This window comes from Scyliorhinus torazame, chromosome 4, assembly GCF_047496885.1.
Source record: "Scyliorhinus torazame isolate Kashiwa2021f chromosome 4, sScyTor2.1, whole genome shotgun sequence".
Taxonomy (NCBI): Eukaryota; Metazoa; Chordata; class Chondrichthyes; order Carcharhiniformes; family Scyliorhinidae; genus Scyliorhinus; species Scyliorhinus torazame.
Window position 1 is genome coordinate 46,315,709 of NC_092710.1, and position 12,059 is coordinate 46,327,767.

Sequence of the window (12,059 nt, forward strand, 5' to 3'; positions counted from 1 at the left end):
TGTGTAGGGGTGTCCTCTTCAAGAATAGATAATTGGTGCATACTTTGTAACATTTTAAAAATTATTTTAACGGTTGGGATGAATGTATTTGTCCGGATATAAATGGGATTCATTGTATTGTTGTTCATTTTGTGATGACCGCCACATCCAGGTTACCTTCAAAAGAAACGTTTTTTTTTGTAAATTAAATATTTAAGTTAGATATACTTATAATTAGGAAAGTACAAGTACATGACAGTTAAGAATATTGGACAATTTTTAATAAAATATTTTAGGAAAAATAATTATTTTTATTCACACTTTTACTAAATTATCAATAAACATTTATATTTACGGAAACCAAATATAATATACATATCAATACATATTTTAATGTTTACATAAGAAAAAAACTTTTGATACTCTTATTCTCCGTTTGTTACCTAAGACTACTATATAAAGTAGCTAGGTTTTTTGGGGAGAAATGGATACTGCAGTATATGTCTAAAAGGTGGTAGAAATGGACGATAGTTAGTTTTAAAGTATAGTTAGGGTAATTTAATTTTTTTTTTTTTTTTTTTTTCTCAAATATATTGTAACCAATTGTGAAGAATGGCCATGGCTGTGTCGTCTGTCCAGGTTATATTATTGTGTGAAACAGTAAAAACTTTATTTGATATGCTTGGGATATAACATTTATTTCTAATAAAGTCATTTAAAGTGACAATTGTTCGAATTTGTTTTTCTGGAAGTTTGCGGCTAAAATTGATTTCTGTGATGAAAATTTTAGTTCTGGGGAATTTTTGTGCGGCTATTTTTAATAGGATTTGTAATTGTTTAATAGCAGTGGTAGATGTTTGTGTACGGTTGAAAATACCTATGGAAAATATTATTGTATTTATTATGGGACAGGATTTTAATTTATGTAAAACGGAGGTAATGTGGATGAATTTTGCGCGTGGGAAACTGTCCAATTGAATATTGGGGTTGGGGCAATTTTTAATAGTGGATAGATTGGAGTCACCTATAATTAGAGCAGACTTTTTTGGTATCAAGAACCATTTTTTATTTTTGTAAAATGTATGGGGGTGTTGTAATATAATATATTTGGTCTCGTCATTCGTGGTAGTGGGTAAAATTTTATTTGGTATGTGTCTAACGTCGGTTATTTTTATAATTGGACTGTCAGTTACGTCGTCACTTGATTGTGACTGGACTGGGGTTGTTAGTAGATCGAAGTGTGTGGTATAAGTTGGGATTTGTGGTATAGGTGTAAAATTGTCATTGTGACTTAGTGCTGCATATTCGAAATCCGAATTTATGTCCTGTGTTTCCGGAGGGTCAATTACTTTTGTGTCTATAGGTGAAATGTTAATATTTGAATTAAAAATGTAGTTATGAGTTTTTTCAATAATCTCGAATCTTGCATTTTGTCTGAAATTTTTGTTATACCACCTTTTTGCCATATCAAATGCCTCTTGTGGCCGCTCCTTCCCAAAATCTTTTTCTAATTTGTTAAGTAATTTTTTTAGGTGTGTTTTATAATGGTCTATAAGAATTGTTTGGGTAGTTTGAGCCCAATTGTTTGCATTTATTATTAATTTTGAGCTAATTTGCGGGGTAACTCCTATGGGTCGAATTGAATTGATTAATGTATTGGATACTTTTTTTATATATTTGGGGATGTTCCCTTCTGTTAACGTCAGGTGATGCATATATTGCAGCATTTTGTACATTATTTTGGTTGCTGGTAAATCGAAATTTTCTTCAGTGAAAAGGATGGTGGTATTCATCCTTAAAATAAAACAGAAAGAGTTAATTTCTTATATAATTTTAAATACTTTATATGTAAGTAACATTAGTTATCGATGAAATTTTTTTTTTTTTTTTTTTTGAGGAAAAACCGAATAAATGTAACCTAAAATACAAACCATTTAAAATTGTTGTATCTATATTAATTTAATTATTATTGTATATCAAACTACGTTAATGTGATAAAGATAGAGAGCACGAGATCGACCAGGCGCGAGACTGGAAAATAGCCTTAAAGTTTTTGGGAATTATTCCCAAATTATAACATACCTGAGAGTGGTTTTGCTGAGATTTTTGAAATTTGAATGTAGTCTAATAGTGGACTATCTAGTGGAAGGAATCATTCCTTGTTAGACTTTATATTTACTTTTATTAAAAATATTTGTATTAAAAAATGCTACCTGGAGAGTTGTGTAGAGAAACGAACTGGTTGATGGACTAGCCCTCTGCTATGTCACGATGGGAATCTTCCTTTGTAGATATTACAAAATGTTAAAGAATTTTGAAAAAATTATTTCTTTTTTATTAAAAAATGAGGAACATTTTTTTGTGAAAAACCACTTTTTAAAAAAATTTTGTGCTATCTGCATCGAAGTAGAGAGTACAGATCTTTATGTGGGCTACTAAAACCTATTTTGTAGGCAAACAATGGTCCCGACATGTTTCGCAGACATTACTGCTCATCAGGGGACTGTTTTTCGTCCACTAAGAGCCTTCCTCTCACTAAATGTGTAGCACAAATTTCCAAATCAAAAATCTTACTTTTTTTAAAAAAAATTTAAAAAATTCCATTAAAAAAATCCTTATTTAAAAGATTTTTTTAAAAAAAGTTTTAACTAGGTAAAGGTAATTAATTATTGAAATGGTTTTACCTCAGAATTAATCAAAAATAGTAGAAATGTTCTCTGAAACGTAGTAGAAATATGGAGGATTTGGTGAAGCAACCTACTCCGGAGTGAGTCTGGAAGCTTCTGACCAACTGTCAGCCAGCAACAGCTGCATAAAACCGTTTTTTTTTTAAAAACTGTGATGTCATAAACGTCAACATACCTGAAAGAATTAGCATATTTAAATTAGGAATTGTACATTTTGTAATATTAATATGGAGCTATTAATTATTTTAAAATGCTTTTTATCTTTTTGATCTCCTTTGATTGTCATTTAAACTGTCTTGTAAACCATCAAAATGAATGTTGGTTAACATGTGATTTAATTTGGTAAACGTATTGGCCAAAGGAAATCATATCAAATCACACATCTCATCGATATCCCACTCTCCATCTTCAGCACATATTTATGTAATAAATTTTAATCCTATCTATATTAACAAAAAAATGCTAATAGCCTAAGATCCTTTATGAAATGTTAAAAACGAACAAGAAATTGGTTTGGTTTTTTAATATCTGATCATTGATTCGTTATATATAACTAATTCGTGTAGTTTAATTGGGAATTTATATTTTTTTATATTAAAAAGAATAATTTGGCGGGTTGAGTTCCGTAAAGAAATGTTTAAGTTTTTGAATGTAATTGAGGAAAGTGTGTTTAAAGAAAAGTGTGTTAGTAAAGATTTTAATGGGCAGTGACAGGAACTTGGAAAGCTCGGCTGCTGGTTTAAACTGTCTTTACCAAGATGGCGGGTGGCCAGCGGCCGCTGAAATCGCCGATAATAGTCCGAGTTATTAATGAAGTAATTTGTGTTGTGAGAAGACAGAATGGTAAGGTCTTTTGTCTGTCAACTTTGTTCGTGACTCGAGGTTAGTAACAAAGCTGTTAGGACGTATATTTACTGGAAAATTTATATTCGGCTGGAGTTAAAATGGCGGATCGGGTTTATTTTTTTAAAAAACAAAACCTTCGTTTTATGGAAGATCTTTGGATTTATTAATTATACTTTATGAAGATAAAACAAAGGGGGATAGTGTCTATCAATTATATACTGAACTGCGTTATGAAAAATTAGTTTGAAAGATTTTATATCGGAGGATTTATGTCGGGTGCGCAGCGTGACTGGTGAAACGGGAAAAGCAGGTATGTGTGTCTGTGTTGCAGTCAGTTTAAAAACCGTCAGTTAAGACCTGTAGTAGTAATTATGAGAAAAAAGTCAGTGAATTGGTCCTTATGAGCTATTATTCTTTTTTTAAAACATTTTTTATAAATCTTAGTCCTTTCATGGTATGAATATTTAAAGGGGAAGGGAGAAATATTATTTGGGGAAAGTTTTTTTTTAAAAATCTGGGGTTTGTATGGAAAGGAGTTTTATGGAGAGAACTGGGGGATGTGATTGGTTGTTGGGGTGGGTCGTGGTGGGTTTTTTTGCAAAGTTTTTTATAGGAGTTTAGAGGTGGGGGTTGTAAGCAAAATGAGGGGTTTTACTTTTGGTAGAGGGGATGGGAAGGTTGGGGTGGAGGGTGCATACTAGGTTTGAGTGATGGGTAAGCTTTGGACCGGGCTGGAGTAGAGGGAGAAGGTTGGATGAGGGAAGTTTCTACTGTAGGAGGAGTTCCCAGATGAGGGAAGGGGCTTCTATGGTTAGGACAAGGTTTTTTTTTAAGGACAGGACTATGTCAATCAAGGATGAAGTGTTAATGAATAATATAGGGGTAATGGGGGGAAGAAAAACTTGGTTAACAATATAAACCAATGTTTTTCCAGAAAATATTTGTCCTTTATGGAAATGTGTATTTTTTTGTAGGTTCCGTACAGTATGTGGACCCGTATAATTCTGGACTAGGAAGATTCGAGAAAAGCAAGGTCCTTTGGATTGTGTAAGTGTGTCTTGATATTATTATACACATAAACTGAATAATATGTGCACTTATACAATCTGTTAGAGGTGGTTGTGCTTATTAAAGGGTGGAATATTATCAGAAATATGTGAGGGAGAAAGATCATTTTCTAATTATTAAAAACTTGCCTAATGTAACTAACTGGGAATAGTTATCATTTTATTTAAACAGGGTTTAAAGCTTCATGATTTATGTAGGGGGGCAAACGGTTTAGTGGGGAACAGGGTTTGTGGAGGGGTAGGCTGTTTGTGAATGAGGGGGTATGTGGGGGAGAGAAAAGGGGCCTGTGAGGTTGAGTTGTGGGGAGGAGGGAGGCCTATGAGGTTGAGTTGTGGGGAGGAGGGGGGGGGTTTGTGAGGTTGAGGTGTGGGGAGGAAAAAGGTCTGTGAGGTTGAGTTGTGGGGAGAAGAGGGGCTTATGAGGTTGTGTTGTGGGGAGGAAGGGGAACTGTGAGGTTGAGTTGTGGAGAGGAGGGGTTGTAGGGAGGAGGGGGGTCTGTGAGGTTGAGTTGTGGGGAGGAAGGGGGCTTGTGAGATTAAGTCGTGGGGAGAAGGGGGGCCCTATTAGATTAAAATATGGGGAGGGGGGGTTCTGTAAAGTTGAGTTGTGGGTAGGAGGGGGAGGGTCTGTGAGATTAAGTTGTAGGGAGGAGGGGGATCTTGTGAGGTTGAATTGTGGGAAGGAAGGAGGGCCTGTAAGGTTGAGTTGTGGGGAAGAGGGGAGTCCTATAAGGTTAAGTTGTGGGGAGGAGGGGGGGTCTGTGCAGTTAAGTTGTGGATAGGAAGGGGGGTCTGTGAAATTGAGTTGTGGGGAGAAGAGGGGGTATGTGAGGTTAAGTTGTAGGGAGGAGAAAGGACCTGTGAGGTTGAGTTGTGGGAAGGAGAGGGGACCTATGAGGTTGAGTTGTGGGGAGGAAGGGGAGTATGGTGAGGTTGAGTTGTGGGGAGAAGAAAGGACCTGTGAGGTTGAGTTGTGGGGAGAAAAAAGGACCTGTGAGGTTGAGTTGTGGGGAGGAAAGGGGAACTATGAGGTTGAGTTGTGGGGAGGGGTTTGGGCCTGTGAGGTGAGTTGTGGGGAGGAAGGGGAGTCTAGTAAGGTTGAGTTGTAGGGAGGAGAATGAACCTGTGAGGTTGAGTTGTGGGGAGGAGGGGGGACCTACGAGATTGAGATGTGGGGAGGAGTTGGGGTCTGTGAGGTCTGGTGAGGTTAAGTTGTGGGGAGGAGAAAGGACTTGTGAGGTTGAATTGTAGGGAGGAGAGTGGACCTATGAGGTTGAGTTGTGGTGAGTAGTTGGGGCCTATGAGGTTGAGTTGTGGGAAGGAAGGGGGTATGGTGAGGTTAAGTTGTGGGGAGGAGAAAGGACTTGTGAGGTTGAGTTCTGGGGAAGAGAGAGGACCTATGAGGTTGAGTTGTGGGTAGGAGTTGGAGCCTGTGGGGTTGAGTTGTGGGGAGGAAGGGGGGTCTGGTGAGGTTAAGTTGTGGGGAGGAGAAAGGACTTGTGAGGTTGAATTGTAGGGAGGAGAGTGGACCTATGAGGTTGAGTTGTGGTGAGTAGTTGGGGCCTGTGAGGTTGAGTTGTGGGAAGGAAGGGGGGTCTGGTGAGGTTAAGTTGTGGGGAGGAGAAAGGACTTGTGAGGTTGAGTTCTGGGGAAGAGAGGGGACGTATGAGGTTGAGTTGTGGTGAGGAGTTGGGGCCTATGAGGTTGAGTTGTGTGGAGGAGTTGGGGCCTGTAAGGTTAAGTTGTGGGAAGGAAGGGTGGTTTTGTGAGGATGAGTTGTGGGGAGGAGAAAGGACCCTTGAGTTTGAATTGTGGAGAGGAGAGTGCATCTATGATGTTGAATTGTGGGGAGGAGTTGGGGTCTATAAGGTTGAGTTGTGGGGAAAAAAAAGGGGGCTCCGGTGAGGTCGAGTTATGTGGAGGAGAAAGGATCTGTGAGGTTAAATAGTGGGAGGAGAGGGTGTCTATGAGGTTAAGTTGTGGGGAGGAGTTGGGGCCTGTGAGGTTGAGTTCTGGGGAGGAAGGGGGGTCTGGTGTGGTATAAGTTGTGGGGAGGAGAAGGGATGTATGAGGTTGAATTGTGGGGAGGAAAGGGGACCTATGAGGTTGAGTTGTGGGGAGGAGTTGGGGTCTATGAGGTTGAGTTGTAGGGAGGAGAAAGGACCTGTGAGGTTGAGTTGTGGGAAGGAGAGGGGACCTATGAGGTTGAGTTGTGGGGAGGAAGGGGAGTAGTTGAGGTTAAGTTGTGGGGAGGAAGGGGAGTATGGTGAGGTTGAGTTGTGGGGAGAAGAAAGGACCTGTGAGGTTGAGTTGTGGGGAGAAAAAAGGACCTGTGAGGTTGAGTTGTGGGGAGGAAAGGGGAACTATGAGGTTGAGTTGTGGGGAGGGGTTTGGGCCTGTGAGGTGAGTTGTGGGGAGGAAGGGGAGTCTAGTAAGGTTGAGTTGTAGGGAGGAGAATGAACCTGTGAGGTTGAGTTGTGGGGAGGAGGGGGGACCTACGAGATTGAGATGTGGGGAGGAGTTGGGGTCTGTGAGGTCTGGTGAGGTTAAGTTGTGGGGAGGAGAAAGGACTTGTGAGGTTGAATTGTAGGGAGGAGAGTGGACCTATGAGGTTGAGTTGTGGGTAGGAGTTGGAGCTTGTGGGGTTGAGTTGTGGGGAGGAAGGGGGGTATGGTGAGGTTAAGTTGTGGGGAGGAGAAAGGACTTGTGAGGTTGAATTGTAGGGAGGAGAGTGGACCTATGAGGTTGAGTTGTGGTGAGTAGTTGGGGCCTGTGAGGTTGAGTTGTGGGAAGGAAGGGGGGTCTGGTGAGGTTAAGTTGTGGGGAGGAGAAAGGACTTGTGAGGTTGAGTTCTGGGGAAGAGAAGGGACGTATGAGGTTGAGTTGTGGTGAGGAGTTGGGGCCTATGAGGTTGAGTTGTGTGGAGGAGTTGGGGCCTGTAAGGTTGAGTTGTGGGGAGGAAAGGGGATCTGGTGAGGTTAAGTTGTGGGGAGGAGAAAGGACTTGTGAGGTTGAGTTCTGGGGAAGAGAGGGGACCTATGAGGTTGAGTTGTGGTGAGGAGTTGGGGCCTATGAGGTTGAGTTGTGTGGAGGAGTTGGGGCCTGTAAGGTTAAGTTGTGGGAAGGAAGGGTGGTTTTGTGAGGATGAGTTGTGGGGAGGAGAAAGGACCCTTGAGTTTGAATTGTGGAGAGGAGAGTGCATCTATGATGTTGAATTGTGGGGAGGAGTTGGGGTCTATAAGGTTGAGTTGTGGGAAAAAAAGGGGGCTCCGGTGAGGTCGAGTTATGTGGAGGAGAAAGGATCTGTGAGGTTAAATAGTGGGAGGAGAGGGTGTCTATGAGGTTAAGTTGTGGGGAGGAGTTGGGGCCTGTGAGGTTGAGTTTTGGGGAGGAAGGGGGGTCTGGTGTGGTATAAGTTGTGGGGAGGAGAAGGGATGTATGAGGTTGAATTGTGGGGAGGAAAGGGGACCTATGAGGTTGAGTTGTGGGGAGGAGTTGGGGTCTATGAGGTTGAGTTGTGGGGAGGAAGGGGGGTCTAGTGTGGTATAAGTTGTGGGGAGGAGAAAGGACTTGAGGTTAAGTGGTGGGGAGGAGAGGGGAACTATGAGGTTGAGTTGTGGGGAGGAGTTGGGGTCTGTGAGGTTGAGTTGTGGGGAGGAAGGGGGGTCTGGTAAGGTTAAGTTGTGGGGAGGAGAAAGGATATGTGAGGTTAAGTTGTGGGAGAAGAGGGGACCTATGAGGTTGAGTTGTGGGGAGGAGTTGGGGCCTGTGAGGTTAAGTTGTAGGGAGGAAGGGGGGTCTAGTAAGGTTGAATTGTGGGGAGGAGAAAGGAACTGTGAGGTTGAGTTGTGGGGAGGAGAGGGGACCTATGAGGTTGAGTTATCAGGAGGAGTTGGGACCTGTGAGATTGATTTGTGGGGAGGAAGGGGGTCCGGTAAGGTTGAGTTGTGGGGAAGAGAAAGGACCTATGAGGTTAAATTGTGGGGGGGAATTGGGGCCTGTGAGGTATGTGTTGTGGGGAGGAAGGGGGGTCTGGTAAGGTTAAGTTGTGGGGAGGAGAAAGGACCTGTGAGGTTGAGTTGTGGGGAGAAAGGGGGTCTGGTGAGGTTGAGTTGTGGGGGGGAGAAAGGACCTGTGAAGTTGAGTTGTGGGGAGGAGAGGGGAACTATGAGGTTGAGTTGTGGTGAGTAAGGGGGGTCGGGTGAACTTGAGTTGTAGGAAGGAGAAAGGACTTGTGAGGTTGAGTTGTGGGGACGAGAGGGAATCTATGAGGTTGAGTTGTGGGGGGGAGCTGGGGCCGATGAGGTTGAATTATGGGGAAGAAGGCGGGTCTGGTGAGGTTGAGTATGTAGGGAGGAGAGAGGACCTGTGAGGTTAAGTTGTGGGAAGGAGAGGTGATCTATCAGGTTTAGTTGTGGAGAGGAGAGGGGACCTCTGAGATTGAGTTGTGGAGAGGAGTTGGGACCTGTGAGGTTGAGTTGTGGGGAGGAAGAGGGGTCTAGTGAGGTTGGGTTGTGGGGGAGGAGAAAGGACCTATGAGGTCGAATTGTGGGGAGGAGAGGGGACCTATAAGGTTGAGTTGTGGGGAAGGGTTGGGGCCTGTAAGGTTGAGTTGTGGGGAGGAAGGGGGATCTGGTGCGGTTGAATTGTGGGGAGGAGAAAGGACCTATGAGGTTGAGTTGTGGGGAGGAGAGAGGACTTATGAGGTTGAGTTGTGGGGAGAAGTTGGGGTCTGTGAGGTTGAGTTGTGGGGAGGAAGGGGGGTCTGGTAAGGTTAAGTTGTGGGGAGGAGAAAGGACCTGTGAGATTGAGTTGTAGGGAAGGGGGGTCTGGTGAGGTTGAGTTGTGGGGAAGAGAAATGACTTGTGAGGTTAAGTTGTGGGAGGAGAGGGGATTTATGAAGTTGAGTTGTGGAGAGGAGTTGGGGCCTGTGAGGTTGAGTTGTGGGGAGGAAGGGGGATCTGGTGCGGTTGAATTGTGGGGAGGAGAAAGGACCTATGAGGTTGAGTTGTGGGGAAGAGAAAGGAACTGTGAGGTTGAGTTGTGGGGAGGAGTTGGGGCCTGTGAAGTTGAGATGTGGGGAGGAAAGGGGGTCGGGTGAGGTTGAGTTGTGGGGAGGAAGGGGGGTGTGGTGCGGTTGAGTTAAGGGGAGGAGAAAGGGCCCGTGAGTTTGAGTTGTGGGGAAGAGAGGGGATTTATGAGGTTAATTTGTGGGGAGGAGTTAGGACCAGTGAGGTTGAGTTGTGGGGAGGAAGGGGGGTCTGGTGAGGTTGGGTTGTGGGGAGGAGAAAGGACTTATGAGGTTGAGTTGTGGGGAGGAGGGGGGGATTCATGAGGTTAATTTGTGGGGAGGGGTTGGGGCCTATGAGGTTGAGTTGTGGGGAAGAAGGGGGATCTGGTAAAGTTGAGTTGTGGGGAGGAGAGAGGACCTATGAGGTTGAGTTGTGGGGAGGAGAGAGGACCTATGAAGTTGAGTTGTGGGGAGAAGTTGGGTCCTGTGAGGTTGAGTTATGGGGAGGAAAGGGGGTTCTGATGCAGTTGAGTTGTGGGGAGGAGAAAGGATCTATGAGGTTGAGTTGTGGGGAGGAGAGGGGAATCCCTAAGGTTGAGTTGTGGGGAGGAGTTGTGGTCTATGAAGTTGAGTTGTGGGGGGAAAAAAAATAAACTGGTGAGGTTGGGTTATGGGGAGGAGAAAGGACCTGTGAGGTTGAGTTGTGGGAAGAAGAGGGGACCTATGAGGTTGAGTTATGGGGAGCAGTTATGGCCTGCGAGGTTGAATTGTGGGGAGGAAGGAGGGTCTGGTGAGGTTGAGTTGTGGGGAGGAGAAAGGACTTGTGAGGTTCAGTTGTGGGGAGGAGAGGGAATCTATAAGTTTGAGTTGTGGGGAGGAATTGGGGCTTGTGAGATTGAGTCGTGGGGAGAAAGGGGGTCTGGTGAGTTTGAGTTGTGGGGAGGAGAAAGGACCTGTGAGGTTGAGTTGTGGGGAGAAAGGGGGTCTGGTGAGGTTGAGTTGTGGGGGGGGGGAAGAAAGGACCTGTGAAGTTGAGTTGTGGGGAGGAGAGGGGAACTATGAGGTTGAGTTGTGGGGAGGAAGGAGGGTCGGGTGAGTATTGAGTTGTAGGAAGGAGAAAGGACTTGTGAGGTTGAGTTGTGGGAACGAGAGGGAATCTATGAGGTTGAGTTGTGGGGGGGAGTTGGGGCCTATGAGGTTGAGTTATGGGGAAGAAGGGGGGTCTGGTGAGGTTGAGTATGTGGGGAGGAGAGAGGACCTGTGAGGTTAAGTTGTGGGAAGGAGAGGTAATCTATCAGGTTTAGTTGTGGAGAGTAGAGGGGACCTCTGAGATTGAGTTGTGGAGAGGAGTTGGGACCTGTGAGGTTGAGTTGTGGGGAGGAAGAGGCGTTTAGTGAGGTTGGGTTGTGGGGAGGAGAAAGGACCTGTGAGGTCGAATTGTGGGGAGGAGAGGGGACCTATAAGGTTGAGTTGTGGGGAAGAGTTGGGGCCTGTGAGGTTGAGTTGTGGGGAGGAAGGGGGGGTCTGGTGAGGTTGAGTTGTGGGGAGGAGAAAGGACTTGTGAGGTTGAGTTATGGAGAGGAGAGGGGGACTGTGAGGTTGAGTTGTGGGGAGGAGTTGGGGTCTGTGAGGTTGAGTAATGGGGAAGAAGGGAGGTCTGGCGAGGTTGAGTTGTGTGGAGAAGAAAGGATCTGTGAGGTTGAGTTGTGGGAGGAGAGGGGACTTATGAAGTTGAGTTGTGGAGAGGAGTTGGGGCCTGTGAGGTTGAGTTGTGGGGACGAAGGGGGGTCTGGTACGGTTGAATTGTGGGGAGGAGAAGGACCTATGAGGTTGAGTTGTGGGGAAGAGAAAGGACCTGTCAGGTTGAGTTGTGGGGAGGAGTTGGGGCCTGTGAGGTTGAGATGTGGGGAGGAAAAGGGGGTCGGGTGCGGTTGAGTTGTGGGGAGGAAGGGGGGTGTGGTGCGGTTGAGCTGAGGGGAGGAGAAAGGGCCTGTGAGGTTGAGTTGTGGGGAAGAGAGGGGATTTATGAGGTTAATTTGTGGGGAGGAGTTAGGACCTGTGAGGTTGAGTTGTGGGGAGGAAGGGGGGTCTGGTACGGTTGAGTTGTGGGGAGGAGAAAGGAACTGTGAGGTTGAGTTGTGGGGAGGAAAGGGAGCCTATGAGGTTGAGTTGTGGGGAGCAAAAAGGACTTGTGAGGTTGAGTTTTGGGGAGGAAGGGGGATCTGGTGAGGTTGATTCGTGGGGAGGAGAAAAGACCTGTGAGGTTGAGTTGTGGGGAGGAGAGGTGATCTATGAGGTTAAGTTGTGGAAAGGAAGGGGGGTCTGGTAAGGTTAAGTTGTGGGGAGGAGAAAAGACCTGTGAGATTGAGTTGTGGGGAGGAGCGGGGACGTATGGGGTTGAGTTGTGGTGAGGAGTTGGGGTCTATGAAATTGAGTTGTGGGGAGGAAGGGGGGTCCGGTGAGATTAAG

At 44.9% G+C, this 12,059-nt stretch overlaps 1 protein-coding gene across 1 annotated transcript; it reads right to left on the reverse strand.

Annotated features, from left to right (window-relative positions):
• Positions 1–563: 563 nt before the first annotated feature.
• LOC140411325 (uncharacterized) lies at positions 564–2,770 on the reverse strand. The gene is made up of 4 exons (XM_072500446.1): positions 2,664–2,770; positions 2,193–2,262; positions 2,062–2,118; positions 564–1,773 (listed from the first exon to the last, which is right to left on the reverse strand). The coding sequence occupies exon 4, from the start codon at positions 1,770–1,772 to the stop codon at positions 564–566; it is 1,209 nt and encodes a 402-aa protein (XP_072356547.1). The 5' UTR covers position 1,773; positions 2,062–2,118; positions 2,193–2,262; positions 2,664–2,770.
• Between the last annotated feature and the right edge of the window lie 9,289 nt (positions 2,771–12,059).

Bases quoted from the DNA above. Each gene is read 5' to 3' on its own strand.
- LOC140411325 (XM_072500446.1), bottom strand. From the start codon at position 1,772: ATGAATACCACCATCCTTTTCACTGAAGAAAATTTCGATTTACCAGCA.